Source organism: Corvus cornix, chromosome 3 (genome assembly GCF_000738735.6).
Source record: "Corvus cornix cornix isolate S_Up_H32 chromosome 3, ASM73873v5, whole genome shotgun sequence".
Taxonomy (NCBI): domain Eukaryota; kingdom Metazoa; phylum Chordata; class Aves; order Passeriformes; family Corvidae; genus Corvus; species Corvus cornix.
Window position 1 is genome coordinate 68,503,239 of NC_047056.1, and position 21,138 is coordinate 68,524,376.

At 41.7% G+C, this 21,138-nt stretch overlaps 1 protein-coding gene across 1 annotated transcript in view; it reads right to left on the bottom strand.

Moving 5' to 3' along the window:
* The window catches only part of SLC16A10 (solute carrier family 16 member 10), a 69,438-nt gene extending 49,293 nt beyond the window's left edge, over positions 1 to 20,145 (bottom strand). Inside the window, 3 exon segments of the mRNA XM_039569674.1 lie at positions 19,779 to 19,964; positions 19,967 to 20,063; positions 20,065 to 20,145. Coding sequence (XP_039425608.1) covers positions 19,779 to 19,964; positions 19,967 to 20,063; positions 20,065 to 20,145 — 364 coding nt within the window.
* Between the last annotated feature and the right edge of the window lie 993 nt (positions 20,146 to 21,138).

Here is a 21,138-nt window from a genome sequence, read left to right on the forward strand (position 1 = left end):
TGCTACGCGCAGGGACCTCAATGTGCTGACCAACGGGACAACAGCAGACAGAAGGAATTCAGAGGCAGATGTAAAGTCTTGCACCTGGGATGAAAGAACAGGAGCCAGTACAGACTGCAGGTCAATTGCTTAGAAAGCAGATTTGCAGAAGGGGACATGTGAGACCTCACAGACACAAGCTGAACGTGAGCCAGCAGTGTGCCCTTCAGCAATCAAAACTAACTGCACTCCAAATTGCATTAGCAGGAGTATTACCAGCAGGCTGAGGGATATGGGCATTCAATTTTCAAGAGGCTGTATCTGGAACTGCTCTGAGTTTTCTGCTCCCCGGAGCAAGAGACAGACACAATACTGGAGTGAGAGCAGGAGAAGGCACCAAGGTAACTGAAGGTTGGAGCACCTAATATAGGAGGGAAGGCTGGCAGATCTGGGGTTTTTCAGCCTTATGAAAAGTTTTGGGAAGCACAAGGAGTGCAGATCTTATTGACATCTACAGTTACCTTGTAGGAACCCAGAGTGCAGAGAATATTTCTCTGCCTGTTTTGAAGGGTTCTACCCCTCTGGACAACACTGTTTTTGACCTCTGTCCTTGGAAAAAACTGCCTACCCTCTGGGAAGAATTAGAATCTACACTGGTGTGAACTAGGTGATAGAATATTACGTAAGATTGTCACACGGTGAAAAATTTAGAGGGTTTGGGTTTGCTAATATAGTAAATAGATAAAAGCAAAAAACTTCAAAATGGAGGATTGTTGTTGTTCTCCAGACTTTCTTCTTCTTCTACTCCTCCATATTCTGCAGTAGAAGTAGTTTGGAATGATTGGACAAAGAATTCTGCAGTTCCTGTCTACGTGACTAGATGATTTCTTACACATTGGTGGAAAAGTAAAAATAAAGTAAGCTTTTAGTGACCATTGGTTAATTTACCTTTAAAAGACTGTGCAAATCTTGATAACAGGGCATTCTCCTGCATTCTCAGCTCTGTGCTATGTCTGGGTCACATTAAGTGGCTCTATTTCTCTGATAAGACTTAATAAACAACTATCTGAAAGCAGAGAAGAGTCCATTCATCTCCCGAACTCCTGGCAAAGACTCTAAATTTCTCCCTCATCAGGGCAGGTGTAATTACAGCATGGTTAGTGTCATACCTAAAAGGCAGTGAAAATGTAACTACACTGCTCAAAGGTGCACAGCTATAACACAAGAGGCAGAAGATGGAATATGGGATCTCTACTCAAACTCAACTGGACAAAGGCCCAAAGCAATCTGATCCAGAGATCATACCCAGCTTAGCATTAATAGAGACACCAAAGCTAGGAGAGTTTTCACAAGCAGAGCTATTTCCTCTAAAATCCACTGCCAGTGCACTTGAAAGGAAAGGTCATGAATCTTCCCTGCAAATTAACAGGAGGATCCATGCAAAGCACAGCATTACAAATTGAGGTCTCTGAATGTTTTTATGCAATGAGTTTCTTTTCTCCATAGCTACCAAACACAAGGAAGAAGGTACAACAGAAATAACAAATAACCACATTTTTTGTTAAATTAAACATTCCTTAGTTTACTCCAGAGGTTTGTTCCCAAGTAGCTCAAGTTTATAACAGTAAATAAATATCAACTTTAATAATGGAATTGCTGCCAGAAAATTACAGAATCTATTACATATTTCTGTCAGCAGCTCCTGATTCTTGTTGGGAGGGTTCTCATACGACTGAAGACATTACTTTAAAAGACAAAAGCCAAATTCAATTATTCAAAAATCTTTATAATCAGTTTAGCACCAAGTTAGTCTCTCTTCTCAACCACAGTCATGCCAGTGAGCATACTGACAATGTGACCACTCAGTCACAGCAACTCAAATCCCATTTTAAAAAACCAGTAAATCACACAGCCAAGGATGTATGCAATACTTTGTGTGCAAAATAAAACCCACCACTGCTTATTATGGCATGTTCTTGGTTTGCATTCAAAGGTTAGGGTCTGGAAGTTGTATCGAGGCAGGGGTTGGTCTCTTCTCCCAGGTAGGAAGTTACAGGACAAGAGGAAATGGCCTCAAGTTGTACCAGGAGAGGACATTGTGAACTGCATATTAGGAAAAATTTCTTCCCTGGAAGGGTGGTCAGGCATTAGGAACAGGCTGCCCAGGAAAGTAGCAGAATCCCCATGCCTGTAAGTGTTCAAAAAACATGTAGATGTGGCACTTGGGGACACAGTTTAATGGTGGACTTAACAGTGCTGGGTTAATGGTTGGGCTCAATCTTAGAGGTCTTCTCCAACCGTAATGGTTCTGTGATTGCACAATGTGTGTGCCGATGCTTTTGCATATGCTAATCTCTTCATAAAATTCAGAATTTGAACCATCTGAGTTTAAAACCAACTTTCAACTGCTTAAGACAGGTATAAAGCAATTCTAATTAACTCAAAATTAGAAATAAAAAGGCATTGGGAAATACCAAATCAAGGAAGTCTCTACAAGCAATAGTCCAGGAAACTCAAGGACAACAATGGGGAAAAAAGAAACATTCCTCTCACTTTACTCTGCTTTTGATAAGCTGTGCACAGTGCAATACCCCTAACCACCAAAAAATGCCAAGAACAAGCCATTTTCTTGTTTGCACAACTGCATTTGCAAGGTACAGAAGACCCATAAGTTTGAAATCACATACTTCTGCATTTTGTATCAATCTATTCAAAGAATTTTTAAATAAATCTATTTTTAATTACTCTAATATTTTAACTATCAAAATTCAATGCTGCAATGACAAATACATACAATATTTACTTTTTTCCCATAATGGATTCATTTCCACTGTGTGCAGCTGTTATTAGAATTTTAAAAAAAAAGCACTGGGGCTATGCTGTGGCAGAAACAAATCTGCAAAGAGTAGACTGGGTTTGATTCTGCTTTTGTACTTTCCTAAAAGTGTGTCTGCATTCAGAAACAGAAGTCCCTGAGTGTAAAAGGAAATGCTGTTTCCTTCTTGTGTGTTGAGAATAAAACATCATGTATTTGCAGCAAGTACCTGTGACAGTACATAGCTTTTACACTTCCACTGCTACCAACCTGTGGATGATACCTAGACATTGACTGGAGGAGGGCTCTGAAGACTCCATGCCTACTCTGAATACAAGTCAAACACAACTTACAGTGATCACAGTTTGTCCTTAAAAAATATCAATAGTAGTGTCCTTACATGACAAGTCTGCTATATCCTGATATTTTGACAGTAGTTAAAAGAAATGGAAGGAGAATAAATAAAGCCTATTTCTTTAAACTGAGGAAGTTTCAAGCAGAGATTCCACAATAAAGACTGTCAACAAGACAGAAGTGCAGTTCTCACTGACAGGCAGAAACATATTGCATGAAACACTTACTTCCAATCAGAGTATTTAATCCAAGTTAACCCAGGGTATTGTTATCACTTTGCCAGAATCCCTGTGGAGTTCTGATCAAACATGTAATGTATTAAACATTATAATAAACAGTGTAAGAAAATCTGAATGAATATATACTGTTATTTGTAAAGACCAGATACAGAATAGGAATTTGGCAGACAAATACAGATTTTTATAGCCTCGAAAAAATCCATTGACTGCCCATAGCAACAACCTACAGAGACAGAAAATACCCATCAGGACAGAAAGATCCAGGAACCACTTAATTACTCCTTAGTTATCCTGCAAATAAAAGGTGTAGAAAATTAGTTAACAGGTGTTTTATTCTAAAGGGGGAAATTTTAGGTGTATTTGAGGCTTGCTTATCTAGTTATTTTTGGGCTCTGAATGCTTCCAGATGTGTGGGGGAGGAAGTCTGCTCCCAGACCCAGAAGAAGACTCCAGTGAGGTCAGTGCTACTGAGCAAGAGCTACGAATGATGACTCCTAACAACTCCTTCACACTGCTCTCCAAAGGCAAAGGAGTAGGACCACCAGTGACAAGCAACATGACTTTCAATACCAATACCCTAAAGACATAAATCACAAGGCCACACAGTTATGAAGAACTCAAAAAGAATTTTGGACACTAACCTGCCTAAGTCACATCAAATAAGGGAGAATAAGGAAAACTGGTGTAATGTCACAGGGTAGATTGTCTAGACCTAAAAAACACACACCTTCCTCTATGTCCAAATCAGAGGACCTACCCAAAATAACAGTTACTTCAAACCATTTTGGGTTTGGTCATTCAAAACAGCAGTACATACCATATCTTATTGCACATACATCATACCTCTGTACTGCCAGAAACATTAACAAATTTCAGTCTCCAGCTTAAACTTCAGTTGATAAATTATAGCAAAACTCATAAGGATGTCCAAGTTTTGGCTGGGATTAAACTACAACAAAGGGGAAGAAAAAATATTTCTCTCCACTGCATATATTTCTATACTGCAAAGTTCAACTGCAATAGTTGGGAATAAAAGACTGAAAGCTCAGCTGCTGTTCATTTGTGGTTAACCTTTTTTTAATAGTTCACTAATTCTGACAGCTCCATAAACTTACAAAACTAATTTCTTTAAGAGCTAAGATCTCCTGCTCAGCAAGCAATTATCCAAAGATTAGTGTCTGGTAATTCATTTATTCCCTTCAATGAGCAGAAATAATGGGAATTGGGTTTCTGTGACTTTAAGCAGCTCATGCTCAGTTACCACCAGGTGCTCAAAGTCATCACAATGAATCAGAGCAGGAAAATACATTAATTGGATTAAGTGTTACTTCTACATTTCCCTCTTTCCAGTCAAAAGTGGAGAGCATCTTACCTCATTTAATGAAAGGAATGTAAAAGTAAGTGTAGTAAGAGTACTAAAACTATTGAAATAACAGAAGAGCATTTCCATTTTCCTGCATTTGTCCTCTGGTTTGAGAGCTCAGAAAAGCAGACAGCTGTAAACAAACTGTAGAAACCAGTGCTTCACCTTGGAAATTCAAATCAGTAAAGTATCAAGAGCTGATATGCACAGGAACTCAGAGACCTGACAATTTGCTGCTGAAGATCAACAGCACAGCAAAATCTTGAGATTAATTGTCTACATAACATTAAGGGGAAAAGGGATCCATTTCAGAAAGGAAAAAACTAAAATATTCTTCAAGCCATTTTCTAACAGAGCAGCACTGACCTTTCCAGATACTGCCCATATACAGACAGTAACTGTTAGGAAAAGAAGGAAGTGGCTCTTCATTTCCATGCAGCTTCCCAGCAGTGCCACTGGTTACCTACACCTATTTAAGCCAAAACCAGGCAGCATGCTATTCTCAACTGTTTTCATAGCAACTGGTCTATTTCCAGAGACACTAAAAGCATTACAGAACAAACCAAACAAAACAAAACCCCAAAAACCAACCAAGCCAAACAAGACCCCCCCAAAACACTCAAGAGAATATTCAAGTTAAATAAATGATAAAAACAAAATAGAAACATTTTCATATATAATATATATTGAGCATATATATGTGAGTACCAATGTGATCATTACCAGGGCTTTTTACACCAAGAGATGAGCATACATAATTGTCTAGACTTTCAGACTCAGTTTTTCTATTGTTCTATATAACCTCTAATACCAACATAAAGTAAAAGTAACTACAAATTTCTTGTTATAGCTAAATACTTCCAAGTTTTAACTGCTGCAAGGTGGTCTTAAGCAGTTTCCTTAGAATAAGAAAACATTACCAGAGCAATTCCACTTGTACTTGGATATATCCAGCTAAGTCCTAGTTAGATAATTTACCTATTAGACAGCTTCCTCCTAAAAAACACTCCAAATTTAATTTGCAAGTATTTGGTTATCCTCCTGAGATGTAATTAATGCAAGAACAAAAGTCTCAAATAGCATATTAGCCCAGCCAACATTTAAAAAAAAAAAAAAAAAAAAATTGAATGGCAGGTACCAACTGGCATCTCTCAGATACTTTGGCAAAGCATTAGTTCCTGCCGTGACAAATTTCAGAGAAGCAATGCACTGCTTCAGAGAGGAAGCAATTTGCAGTTTCCAACATCCACCAAATGTGGGACTCAGCATGAATTCCCTCTCCCAGAGACAGGACATAACTGGCTGGCATCTATGTATGCCAGCAGCTCTATAACCCTGCCAAGATCAAAACTGGAAACAAAAAGGTTAAAAGGCAGCTGGGGGGGGACACACCAAGCAGCTCTATCTTGCCTCCAAGAACAAGCTTTACAAGTCTACCAATGCTGGTTGGTAAAATACTTCAACTTTTTTGATGTTTACACACTGATTTTTTTTTTCTTCTTTGTAGCATAACTTTGCTCATCAAACCACTAGCCTCAATCATACCTGGAAAAGCTGCCTATAACTGCCTCATATTTGGAAACAGCTGAAACAAATCCAGCACCTATAATTACAGTCTAACTGGTGGGAATTATATAAATGAATTTAAGCGTTCCAAGTACAAGATGAATTTACCTTTCAGAATCATTCAAAAGTGTTGGCCATGAAGTCAGCATCAGCCTGTTTTCCATATGGCATGAAGTAAATTCTAGAGCAATTAGAAGCTGAAGCTCATACACAGTCACATGGAAGACTCTTCAGCAAATAGAGCTAAATTACTGACTACATGCAAGATCAGAGCATCAAAGAGTTCCACAGGGCATAGCTTTCTGTATCGATCCTATCAGGCTCTGATAAACCTTCAAAAGAAAGATAACTTTGGCAATAACCCCTCTAAATATCCAACTAACCAGGTTTGTAAATGTGACCTCTAACTAGCATGGACTGGTGTGTACGTCATTGTGGATACCGTTAGTCAGAGCAAAGACCACGAAGATGTATCACATATTCATAAGGGTATGACAGTACTTTCTGGTGTTCTACAGGACTCAACTTCCATGTGAAAGCACCCGAGTGTAGATGCCTGTGTTAGTGAGGAGTCAAAGCTCCCACTAGAGGCAATGGAGACCTAGTCAGCACAGCTTAGGTTAACTGCAGACTTTCAGCCCACCCTAAAGTTAAAGTCTGCATCTGCCCAGCTGAGTAACTCTCCACAAACCACTAAATGTACTCAACAGACCTCTATCTACTATAATTTGCCAGTTGAATTCCATACCTTGCCAGTTTTCTCCAGGTGTAACACCAGTCTCACATTTTGCATCACTGTCTGAAAATGTCACCCAACATACCAGTGCAGCAAAACAGACACGCAGAACAAAGCTAAAGAAAAAAAACCCCAATGAAAGCAAAATGCGCATTACTGGTACAGTGTGATGTTAAGCATGACTGAATGACTGGGACCAGTGCCATTTAGGAAGGCTGCATCTCACCTCAGTCCATATCACACCTTTCAGAACATAAAAAAACCCTCCAACCATCACATCTGCTTCAGCATTCCCATAGTGACCCAGATAAAAACAGGAAAAAAGGTAAGGGAGGGGAACAACTATATATAGTTTACCCATTTATTATTTTAACACATGCCAGATATAACTACTGAGGGTAAAAACGTAACTATAATACTTGAAACTCTTCTTAAATTGGAGACAAGCATATGAACAGACTGACTCTAAAAGCCTATGATACTGTCTTCCCTCACAAAACATTTGTGATATCCTTGTCTTACACTAAACTGAAATTCATTACTTACAGAATTTCACAGAAGCTATGCCCATCTAAGCTAAAACAATCACACACAGGAAAATGCCTTACGATAATGAAATTACTTCATAAAAATGGAGAGGCAGCTAAAGACAAAAAGTAACTGCTAAAGCAAACAATGCCAACAGCAAAGCATAGCTGTAACCAGAAGCAGCTTGGAACACAAGCACTTATATGAACAAACAAGTCTGTGGATGCAGCATTCTCACTGGAGTGTGGCTTAACAAGATGTCCCACTTTTAAAAGAAGCAGATACCTTTGATCTCTTCTTCACCAGCCCTAACAATAAGTGGAGGCTCCTTTTTCCTTCCTCTGCATTTATACTAGTCCTGAACTCCACTCATTTCACTATCTTTGTGTAAACATTGCTAAGCCATTCTTTAACCACCTCTTAGTCTATGACTCAATTGATGTCTGTTTTACACAAAGCTACACTCAACACTTCACTAAAAGGCTGGCCACTACAGGCACTTATTCAAGAGAAAAGGACTTTATTCATTATATAATTCCACAGTTGGTGGCAAGATCACCTTAAAATTAATTCACCACTCCCAAGCTATGAGTTTTGCACAAAAGATAGGTGGTAGTACTGGCAATAAGGATATAGGGAGCCTGAGAGAAAAAGTTAATTCATAGCCCTTGTGATTTTTCTGTCATGAAATTTAAAGTTCATAAAAAGCAGAGCTTATAAACTGAAAGGCAAATCATATCCTGGGGTGCATCAGGAACAGCATCACCAGCCAGCCAAGAGAAGTGATTTTCCCACTTTGCTCTGCACTGGGGCAGCCTCACCCCAAGTTCTGAGTGCAGCTTTGAGTGATACAATATAAGAAGGGTATAAAGTGTTAGAGAGCATCCAAAGGAGGGACACAAAGATGGTGGAGAGTCTAGAGGGGAAGCCATATGAGGAGGGACTGAGGTCACTTTGTTCATCCTGAAGGAGACTGAGGGGAGACCTCATGGCAGTCTACAACCTCCTCATGAGGGGAAGAGGAAAGGCAGACACTGATCTCTTCTGTGGTGACCAGTGACAGGAGCCAAGGGAATGGCCTGAAGTTGTGTCAGGGGAGGATTAGGTTGAATATTAGGAAAAGGTTCTTCACCCACAGGGTGGCTGGGCACTGGCACAGGCTCCCCATGGAAGTGGTCACAGCACCAGCCTGACAGAGTTCAAGAAGCGTTTGGATAATGCTCTCAGGTACATGGTGTGATTTCTTGGGGTCACCTTGTCCACCTTACTGTTACCCACTTCTAAGTATGACCACTCCTAGTTATCTTTTAGAGTCCACTGAGCCTCCTCTACTTCAGATTTTAGTTTAACACACAAATGAAAGGTAGTAAGCAGGTTTTAAGCCATCGGGACCAAGTTGTGGTATCTCAATAACAGAAATTACTCTCTTCCAAAAAAACAAATAGCGTGTTGAAGAGGAATTCCAGAACAGTTCATGGAGCACTCTATAGAGCGCTGCAAAAGATCAAGAAAAGCAGAGCCCTAACCCTCTTTTTTAAAGCAATGTCTTGATAAAAACAATGATCATCTTTTCTTTTTAAGAATATTGTTCATATTATCCCCATCTTCTGCACAGTAAACACTGTTTCCAGAGAATTTACACTGCTTATAAACAGGAAGCTATGAGAAATGCTAAGATTTATCACCTTCAGAAAACAACATAATTTCAATATGAAAATTTGCTACAAGTTTTAAGTTTCTATGTTTTCCATCCTGATCCTTAATTTGAAACCTAGAGGAATGCTGTCACATTAAGAACCCACATCCTTTTTGTTTGAAACTCCAGAACAACCACTTAGGTCCAGATGGAGGCGGTTTTAAAGACATGATAAAATTTTTTACCTGGCTTTGAAGTTTACTGTTTATAGCACTTCTCTTACCTACTCTGATCAGGAAAATATGCACCTGGAATACTGGTAAGTGGGATACCACATAAAACAGAAAAGAAATCTCAATTACTCAGACAGTATCCCAAAAAACAAGCAGCAGAGTAGTTTGTAGGATGTCTTTCTCTACCTGTATTTTCCCAATACAATTATCCTTAATAAATACAGTTAAATTATCTACAAAATATTTAAAAATATTTTTACTAACTGCTGAAATACGATATTGTCAGCCAAAAAAGTTAATACAGTATATAATTCTTGGCACAACCTCAGCGCAGAGACTGAACCTGTATCACATAACATACATTAAGTTAAATGCCTTAAACCACATATACAGAAGATCAATACTGCTGCATGAGGTAGTGTAAATTGCATGCAACATACTATTTTCCTTGCCTAATATCAGAAAAAGTAAAAAAAAGTCAGAACACCAGAGCTGGGTCACGCTGACTAAACTTCTGACTGCATACAAAGACTAACATTGTCCATACCAATTTTGTGCAGTTCTACTCCAGCCTTTCCAGTAATTTACCCAATTCTGTCCCAGTTTCCCCCCCCACACCTTCAAGGGTCAATGATTTCACTGCATGAAACTAAGTATCCATTAAACTGCTGCACTATGAACAAAATACCTTGATGCATACAGAGGTGTAAAAATGCTTCATGCTCCAATTTATAAAAAAATGGGGTTACTCTGATAGGATTAGAAAATACATCCCAGGCTTGCACATTTAACTTCCAGAAAACTTCCTAGTGTTGATTTAATTTTCTAGATCACTGCCAGTAGCCAGCTGTGGCAGAAATTATAAACTGAGAGTTCCAATTTCTTTCAAGTCTGGAATGCAATGATGGGTTTTGAAGAGCCTAAGCTACATAAATATTTCAAAGGTAGGAAATTACTTGAAGTTATAAAAGAACAAAGGGCAACTTCAAATTCCCTTTTGTGTGCCAAGATCATTAAGGCTTTCTTTAAAGTACACACCTTCAGTTTTGTCACACACACAACAACTTAATCCAGTAAACTCAAGTGGCCACAGGCAGTATTTCCACAGACAAATTGAAGAAGAATCCAAAAGTCATCATGAAAATAGTACATTCAAGATTTGAAAAAAATATTATCTAGCAATACTAAATGAACTTTTTGATAAGGCCGTTACTCTGAACCATGACAGATATCAGCGTCATGTCCAAATATGCACCACAGTTCAGGCCCTCAGTTTCAATCTCGCGTGCTTTGAGGTTAACAGCATCTTTAGGTAAAGCAGCACTACCACACCTTACTTCCTCTCAAAAACAAGCAGCATTGTATAGAAGCAGATGTCATCAGCCAGTTCCAACCACTTTGGAACTACTACAGTACTACAATACACACCAAACTGGAGCACACTAACAACAGGCTCAGTCTGACCTGTGGATCCCACTGAGATTGGAACAATCCCAGCATGTTCAGTTACAACACAGGATCAAGTTACTGTCCTAGAAAGGGGCTGTGTACCCCAAGCACACACAGTGCTTCCAACTCTTTGGACAAGAGCTACGGGCCTCCTTGGACAAACCAAATCTTGTTTTTACACTAATATTCTTGTTGTTCAAGTGTTCACTCTGTATGTGGCTTAGCTGCTATCCAGACTCTAACCTAGAGCAGCCTAAGTAGCTCCTTAAGAGACACATGGCTAGTACATGCCTGGGTACAGAAAACAAACAAGGCAAAGTCACAGAAGTCAGTCCAAGGACAACAGGCAGGTTTAGAGTGCTGATACCAGAGACAGCACAGACAAAAGTCTCCAAAGATTCAGCCCATCTCAACACTCACTCAAGATCACTTGGAAATGAACACTAACCTTCTCTTGAATTCTTTGATTCTTAAGCTTTCAATGCAATATAGAAAGTGCTAAAACTAGGACATCTTGAATTAGAACAATCTCTTTTGATGTTGTGAAGTAAAGCAGGGGTTTTGGGGTTTTTCTTTCTGCAGAACAGAAACTTCCCTATCTGGTACACAAGAACACTGTTCCTGGTCTATTATAATGAACTTGCCACTATGAAAGTTATGTTTTGGTCCAAGAGAAAGGATTGTTCATTCATTCTAGACTGCAAAACCTTAGAAGATCACAGTTTATTTACAACATTATATCTTAGTGTTTTATCCTTGTTCAGTTACAGCACTGATAAAATACAGCTAAAATTATATGATGGTACCAATATATATCAACATACATCTTTATTGTAAACTAGAAGACTTCTTTATTTACCCAATGCATTTTCTATCTGTAATATTTTTACTGAAGCATCTTGAAAAATGGCTAAATCCAGATCAGGAGCCAGAAGACAATCTTTACTGCACATTTTACAAATAATTTCCAAGAGGACAACAGCTAGAGACTAAGAGAAATTAATAGTTAGTATGTTTTAAATTAGTTATTATTCCCCCAATATATGTTCTTAAAAATGCAAAAGAAAAAACCCTGTTGTGGTACTTGGAAGGTATACATAAAGTACAGCTCTACTGGACAAAGCACACTGCAGAAGATAAACAGCCAAAGATTTCACTACTTCTGCTTACTCAGCAAAAACACAGCAAGAAAATTGCTTTACAACTTCCAGTCTAAGTACAAGTCCCTACCACCTAAGTGAGACCATGTTCCATGGGATTACAGACCTGCTGCTGATAACAAAGAGGCTGGGCTCAACATCCCAGTAATCCCTTCCTGTGTGTGGGAACAAACCAGCACTGATCATTTTTAAATTGGTCCCATCCGCACTAAAGGGCTGGTATTAACTTAGCTATTAGAACCAGTCATTCCTATCCAGTTCCCATGAAAATTAAAGGCAAGATCTAAAACAGAGCTGCTGTTATTGTAATGAATTAGATTTCTGGAACTAAAACAGATAGTGTAAGATCACAAGGGAATGTTTTCTCATAGAATTATCCTTTCTGTACATATTTGCTGAAGCTTGAATATGTGCCATATTTACAGTGGACTGAGGCTGCATGGTTTGTTCACAAAATGAAAGAATAAAAAAAAAGTCTTTGGAAGATATAAGAAAGAACCTATATCATTCCTTCACACAAGGACTATGCTAAAATCAAGCAGTTATACTATGAGTGCTACATTAGCTTGGATGCAAGTAATCAGTGCCTCTCCTTCCCTGGAGTTCACAGAGCAAAAGCAATTTCAAACTGGGTAATTACTTGCTGAGCATTATAGCTCAATGTTTATTGAAAATCCGTACTTGCCTTAGCAATACACAGCAATGTAAGTCAGAATTTTCTGACTATTTCTCTCATTTCAAAGTGTGATCTTTGATGTGTAGAACTCTATTAAAACAGTGTGGCAGGCAGCAGGCACTCAGATGCCTGTGGAGGTGTGTGCTGGTGCAGTATTTGTGTTACCAGGTGAGGGAAATGTGGGAGGGGGTCAGCACAATGCACAACACTGGAGGCGACAAAGGATTGACTTCACCTTCTCTGAGACCTTCAGGCATCAAAAGCCTGACACACCAAAGATGCCAAAGGTGGAGCAGGCAGCCTGATTACTACTGTGAATCCAGCAAAGGGCAGCAAATAGAAAGGAACTGGAGCATCTGACACACAGTAACAGGCTGAGAGAGGTGGTGTTGGTTAGGTTCAAGCAGGAAAGGCTGGAGGGGGCAATCTTCACATGCACAAATACCCAATGAAAGGATGTGAAAAGACACTGAGCCAAACTCTTCTCAGTGATATTCTGACGAGAAGCAAGAGGCAATGGACAAATTCAAATAGGGAAAATTCCATTTAGAGGTAAGAAAAATCTTCTTTGCTCAGAGTAGTCAAACATTGGCACTCCAGAGGCTCTGGAGTGTCCATCCTTGCAGACAGTCAAAACTCAACTGGGCAAGGTCCTCAGAAGCCCACTCTAGTAGATATTGCTCCAAGTAAAGGCTACATTAACCAGTTTGTTATTATCCCTAATTAACTCAGACTGGCTAAAAGAGTAAACAGACATATTATGCTATAATAGTTTAAGAACAGTCTACTACATTGCTTCATACAAGACTAGTAACTCAATAATGGAAAGAGAGATCAATAACACTTCAAGATGGCCTTTAATAATGCTCCTTTCAGGAGGCTAAAGAAATCATGATAAAAGAGACTGAACATTATGAGGAAACTGGAAGTATCTGGAGGCAAGCAGACTGTTGAAAAATGAAATCATGTTTATGGATAGGCAAACACTAAGCATATGTACACCTTGCTAAGCCTAAGAAAAAGGTTTATTAATAAACATACACATTTTGCTAACTTCCCCTTTAGACAGCAGTTATTTAGAGCAACTCAAAAATGAGGAGGGGATCTGAGAAACCTCAAAGAATGGTAGCCAAAAAATGGATGAGTAAGATGACATTGAACAGACTACAGGGACCAATTAAACAAAAAGTTGAAGAACAAGGAGTAATACACACTGGAAAACTTCAAAGTCAACTAAGCTTCACTGACTGCAGGTACTAATAATAAGCAGCAAGAAAAATATTATGTTATGTAAATAATGAAAAATAGCACAATATCGGAGTGCATCATTCATTCCAGAAAACAGCAAAGCCTCATTTTGCAACATGACACAGTACCTTTCTTCTCTACATTACAGACAGCTAGAGCAACAGAGACCTTGGCAAAGAAATAACATTAGGAGTATGAAAGGTATTTCACATGCAACAAAATTATCATGAATAAAGTACAGTAAAACTTAGTATTTCAATGGATTTGTATGAAGGAGATTTTAGAGAATATGGTTTTGTCTGGCACGCAGCACACCAGAGCTCACAACTTGAGGCATGTGAATTTAATGCAGAGTGGTGACAACTGCCAATCATCTTTATAGGGATGTTTCATCCCTATGAGATTCAAGTACTGCCTCCAAAGAAACCCACAAAAATTAACTGGTAACTAACTAGCTTTCAGACACATTAGGAAAATTATTCTCCCTAACAAAGCTGATTTTTTCAGGTTAATCTAATTCAGGAAGAATCTAACCAATGTGAAATCCAACATAAGAAAAAACAAAGACAACCCAAATAATCACTCTGCAAACTAGTTATCAACACTACAAGATAAACGCTCCAGAGCTGGATGCATGAAGACATGTGCATGCGTGTATGCATAAACAGTAGTGGTATTAATCATTCTGCTCTAAACAAAGACAGCATACCACAGAAATTGCCTTCAACTTTCCAGTTTGACCCAGTCATATCATGATATCAACTACTACAGAATCTTCATTTGCATACGTATTTATAATCACAAAGCCAGGTCAAAGGGGTACAAAAATGACTGCAGCTGAATAAAATGAATCATTGCTTACACATCAGGTTAGAACTCACTGCTGGTTCCCGCTCTGATTTCAATAGCCACACAAACATGGGAAGGAAAGCAGACTACAGCAGCACTGATAATAATGTAGTGCACTATATAAGCAGTTCCATTGTTTCCTTGTGTAGCCATTTTTTTGTTCAAAACTGAAGTCCAGCTTTTTATGGAACTACATCTTCCATTGCAATGCAATCCTCACTGACCGAGGTGTTATACAGTATAATTCCTTGTATCTCACACAAATTATACTTGTGTACTCTGGTAACTTCTGTGTTCCAAATTTGACTTGCTACTTCTTAGAAAGAAAAGTCAGTTGCTCTCTCATAAGCCATGTGACACAGTTCCAGCTTGCCAAGGTTCCCAATTTACTGGATACAGCAGCCCACAGACTTCGAAACATAAGTGTGGTTCTGAAGGACACCTGCACAACAAGGACTTGAATTATATCAAAATTGCTGATGGTCTTTATCCCTGAAGGAAAACTTGGGAAGATATCAAAAGATTCAAAAGAGTAAAGGAAAATGTCAAACTGTCCTGTGAAATTAAAAAGCCAGCCCTGCTCAGAAAAATTTAGATACCGTACAAGGCAGCAGTTCATGTGTTCTCAAACCTTGTAGATCTTTGTAGTCATTCAACATTATCTTCTCAGTATCTGAATTACAGCCTGAATATGAAAGTAAAATCGGAATTCCCCTCCCTGCCTTATCAGACCCTCAGCAATCCAGGTCCAAGAGTCCCGATGCTGCCAACAGTGCTCAGCCAGTCAATCAATCATCCTGATATCCAGATATGTCACCAAAGGCTGCACCTTAGAGAGCCAAACCCAGGGAGAGGCATACAATTGTGCACACAGATAACCAGTCCAGGCAAGGTGAGGCGGTGTCTTCTAGGAACACTGGCTAACAAAGCAAACACGTGGATGCAGAACTCTAACAGCAGTACACACTCCCTGTGCAGGTGATACTTGTACACGAGAGAGTAATCCAGTGGAGTTACAGAGTCAGCATTGCAAATCAAAGAACAAGGAGCAATTAAAGTAGTGGAACTAGTAATTTTATCTTTTTTTTTTAATGAAAGCTACCACTTTTACCTCTGTTTCCACTAGTATCACAGTATTCATTTTCCTTTTGAAAACAAGCATGGATATATATGCACATAAAATATATAGTAGAGGCACCTATCAAGACAGCACAACATGGGATTAGATGGGGCTCACACACAAATCTCTGAGATAACAACAGGACTGGCTCAGTGCTCCTTCCAACAACAACTCCAATAGGGAAAGGAACCAAGTGCTCTTCCTGCCAGACTCTGGACTGGTCTGAGGATCAAATCCTTTCCCTTCAATGGTGATCAGACTACAATTGCATTTGAACACTGGAGGCCAGCTAGGTCTGCCCTATTTCCAAGGACCACGAGCCTCCTGTATTTCATTGCCATTGTTTTTTTCCACCCAACTTGTTCCTCAAACAATGAACTATAAACAATGAACAGAGTGTTTCCTGAGACTTCAGGCACACCTTTCTAGAAGTTTTATACTTATACTACGGAGTTTTCCTCTTCTGCAGTTGTGCATCCATTAGTTTTTGAACAAAAAATGGCTACACAAGGAAACAATGGAATTGCTTATATAGTGCACTACATAAGCAAAGAAATTCAATTTTTGCTAATATAAATACCAAAATACTGTGTACTAGTTATGTTCAAATTTTTTTCATAAAAAGGTGTCCCTTGAAGGCATTTTTGAACCCTCTATGACCCACAAGTTTTGCAATTAATACTCCTAAATCCTGCAACAATGTTAATTATAGTCCTTTATCTTACTTATGAAGTCCTGATGCTGCATGCTGGAAACAGCCTTGCTACCTCGCCTGTACTTTTGCTCCCTTCCACTCCTCATCTGCAAGGTAGAGTCACTTCTTCACTACAGTTTCCTCCATTCTGCTTCCTCCCTTTTTGCCTTTCACATTGATAAATACCCACCCATCTACTAACACTAACAAAAATAGCACAGACTATGATACTTAGGGCCCTCCCATTTTGCCTTGCATTGACTTTTAAGATATTACAAGATGTTATTAAGAGATACCAAAATCAGCATGTATTATAACCTACTTAATTCCTCTTTTTGGGAAGAACACCAGGCAAGAGACAACTATTGACTGGTCCCAAAAGAGCAGGCACACAAAATCTTCCAGCAACATATATGCTTTAGCCAACAGCTAAGTAATCCCATAGTAAAAAAAAAACCAACAAACTAAAGAACCACAAACAGACCTGAATTCTTTGGTACTGTGGATCAACTGCAAAATTCCACAGACACCTGGGGTCCTTAAAGAAATTACCCAGAATGCTCATGCCTCTCAAAAAATCAGCATTTCAGATATTAAAGAAATCTTTTTTTCCAGAAGGATTAGACTATTAAACTTTGCTTTCCAAAGCAAAGCCACACAGCAAGAAAACTTTCGTTACAAATTCCAGTTTTTCAATTCATTAAACTTAACTCAGTTACCACTGCCAGGTTTGAGTTGCAATCAGTCCAAACACAAGAGACTCAGCAGATTAAGTATTTGAATCAATACCATGAGAATGATCAGGTTAGTTTTTTCTAACACTAAAGTCATAGTGACTTTTCCCTTCAGTCATTCTGTTTCTTCCTACAGCAATGCCAGTTAATCCATCAGTGTTCAATAAGAGCTATTTTAAGTGCAATTTGCCATTCCTGATCATAGCTCTCCTTTATGGCAACATAAGTATTGTATAATTTGTTTAGTTCAGCTCACATTTGGTCTTATCTCCACAAGTTTCTGGGCAAATGAGGCTCAACGCTAAGAAGCAAAAAGTTGTGCTTGAGACCTGTTGCTTAGCCCTTACAGTACCCCAAACTCATCAAGGCACTTTCAGGTATTAAAAGGAAAGGTACATTTTTATCTGCTGTGCTTTTGTTTACAGGCGACTTTCTGTATTTGCAGTCCTCCTTCACATGCACATAAGTAATCTAGTCAAGGCAGCTATCTTGCAGTATTTCCCCTAATTTGAACCCATTTGGATTTTAAAAAAAAAGCAAAATTAGCGCTTTCTGCATTACCCAAACCAGAGTACATCTGATAAAGCAAAACAAAGTGAAACAAAGTGAAGCTGTAGCTTTTTTTTTCCCCTCAAATGACTTAAAAAGCAATACGGGAGGTGGTGGCTGCATCCAGCACTCAGAACCCTTCCTGCTCTTCTAAGCAGGATGCAAAACAACTGGGCTCTATAGCCAGGTTCCATTTTTTTCCCCCCTCCCCATTCTTTCCTGCAGTTAGGCAAATTTTTAAAAACATGGGTGGAACACACCCACAATCTCACCTCACTCAAACACCAGTGGTGCAACTACCCTTCTGGAAGGTAGGAGATAATTTCAATTTTTCTCTTGTTGATTATTTTGACTACTGCACTAGTACCTAAAGGCTTTTCTTTTTAAGTACAAGACAATAATTTTTAAGAGACTATTACTACAGAACCACATCCTCAGAAAAAGCAATTACACCTCTGTACAATGAAGAGGCAGAGCCACCCACTTGCTTCTGCATTTCTGGCTGGCCAGGTGCTCCCAGGTCAGTATGTAGATGTTCACAGCACCTTCTCTGAATCTCGTTCTTCTCCTGTGTAGGCTAATGAGCCTAGGCACCTACTTCTGGTGCATTTCCCTTCTGAGAAACAGGCACTGCCCAACCTGATGCGCAGATGCGGCTTCCCATCTTCCTAGTTCAAGAACGCTGGGGAATACACCTTGTATATTACTGCAAACTGTTCAAATGCCAGAGAGAACATCACTTAATGCTCCACCACAGCTTTTCAGCTTTCCTACTTCAGTCTAAACACCTGCCCTGGTTTTCTACTTCAGACAAAAATAGTTATTAGGCTGCAGGAGGAAAATTAACTTCTTTGTCTTAGCATCTCAACTTTAGGTGCTCTTATGCAAGTATTAAGGAAGCCATGAATTTCAAAAGGTCTGTAACGCCCACTGGGTACTCAGAAAGTTTTCTAGAAGGCTTACACCTCTGCAAGGCTACATAGCTGGAACACGCTTTTTTGAGAAAGGAAAAAAGACATTAAAAGACAGTGTTTATTTTTCAATATTTCATTTTAAAGGATAGCTTCGTGTTAAATTATTATGTAAGTCAACTTTATTGTTTACTATAATAAATTATAATTTTAATTTACTATAATAAATTATAATTCTGTTAACTTTGTTATTACTCCAAGAGCCAAAAACTGCATTTCCTCAACTTAGAAAGTCAGAACACAAGACACTTTCCACAGAAAACATACATAAAATAAAACAGAATGTATGCTTACCTTTTAACTACTTGAATCTTATGTGTCGAAAGTGCTTTAGATCAGTAACGTGTGAGAGTACTGTCAATGTCTTTAAAGTGTAATAAATATCATTAACCTCACTGGTGAGTTTTGTGACACTGGTTGCAGCAGTAAATCTGCACATCAAAATGCAATATATCAAGCCCATTCTTGATATATTTTAAGTGTCACTATACCCCCTTTAGGCTAACGGGGGGAGGGGAAATGAAGGTTTCTGCGACCAGGAGTGTGCATTATAACCCATAATGCAGGACGGCAGATGCCTAAAGATCCATCTGTGGCAGAAGCGAGAGCACACCTGCTCCTCTCCCCGTACCCCAGGAGGTCGCTGCCCCGGGGGCCAGGGAGGCGAGGGGAGCTCCCCTTGCCATCGGGGGGTATTCCCGAGCGCCCCAGCACAGCCCCCACATGCAGCGGAGGGGCAGGCTCTGACCCGGCCCTCCAGAGGGGTCTCGCTCCTGCGGCCCCCGAGGCTCGGGGGCTGACGGAGAGGCACCGCCGGCAGCGAGAGGCCCCGGCCGGGACACCTTCGGCGCCCGGGCTACTTCCCCGGCCGCCCCTCACCTGTTTTGAAGACCAGCTGCTTGTCCTCGCTGCTGCCGAAGAGCCGGAGCATGGAGACGAAGAGGACCCCGCATGAGTTCTGAATGCCGAAGACGGCGCCGTTGCACCACATGGCGGCCAGCATCACCACCCAGCCCCAGCCGCCCTCGGGGGGCTCCGGCGCCGCAGCGCTCCCGGAGCAGCCCGCGCTCCCGGGGCCTCCGCCACCGCCCGGGGCTGGGCCCCGCTCTCGCCGCTCCCGGGACACCACTCGCCGCCGTTCGCCCGCCGCGGCTCCTCGACCGCCCGGCGGGCCGGGCAGGGGGGTCGTGGCGGCGGGGTTTCCCCCCGCGTCCTGCGGCTCCAGCTGCTCGCTCACCGGCGCCATCCTCGGAGCGGGCGCGGAGACCCTCCAGGCGCCGCCGCTCCCGCCTTCCTCCTCGCCACCTCTCGTCCCCTACCCCCCTTCAGCCCCTGGCTGCGGAGGCTACGGGCATCCTGCGGCGCCCTGCCCTCTGTCCGCCCGCCGGCGTGCGAGACCCAGCAAGGCCAGCACACACCCACCTCGTCCCGCCGCACCACCGCCGCTTTATTTTAAAAGGGGGGCTCCCTCGGGGGCGTCAGCGGCACGAGCGCTTCCCTCCGCGCCGATTGGCCGCGGGAGGGGAGGCGGGAGGGGCGGGAGGGGCGGGAAGGGAGGGAGGGGGGGGCCAAGGAAAGGCAGGCGAAGCCACGCTCCTCTTCGGCCCCCCCACCCCGCCCGCCGCGCCGGCTCTCCGGCGGAGGGGGTGGAGCGGGGCGGGACGGCGCCGTGTCAGCGGCAGCAACGGCACCGAGCGCACCGTGCCGCGGCCGCCCGGGGAAGGGGAGCGGGGCCCGGGGAAGCGGAGGGCGAGGCTGGAAGTCAGCGGTTAACGGCCGCCGGGAAGGGGCGGGCGAGCGCCCCGAGCCAGCACACAGGTACCGCGCACTGCCCTCGGCGGGCCAGAGCGGTAAAACAAGCCCCTGGCCCCGCTCCCGGGCTCTGCCCGCTCCCCACGAGGCAGGGCAGCTGCGCCCAGCGGTGTCCCGCCCGAGCTGGGCGAGGGGGAAAAAGTCTGAAACTCCCGCCCCGGCTGTTTGCAAACAACAGCGAAATAAAGAGAAGCCGCCCCAAAACGCGCACTCCCTGCCGCACGCCCACGGGTGACAGCCGGCTCTCGGCCCTGCCTGGCGCTCTCTGGCTTCCGCGGAGCTCCAACGCCCACCCTCCCCCCCGAGGGAAGGGCTGCCAGCCCCCGGCACGGAGGCGCCCAGCTCCAGGGCCCTCGGGGCATCCGCTGTCCTCCGGGACAGCTGTCCACCTCCCCTTGGGACACCCTGTGCCAGGGGAGACCGTGGG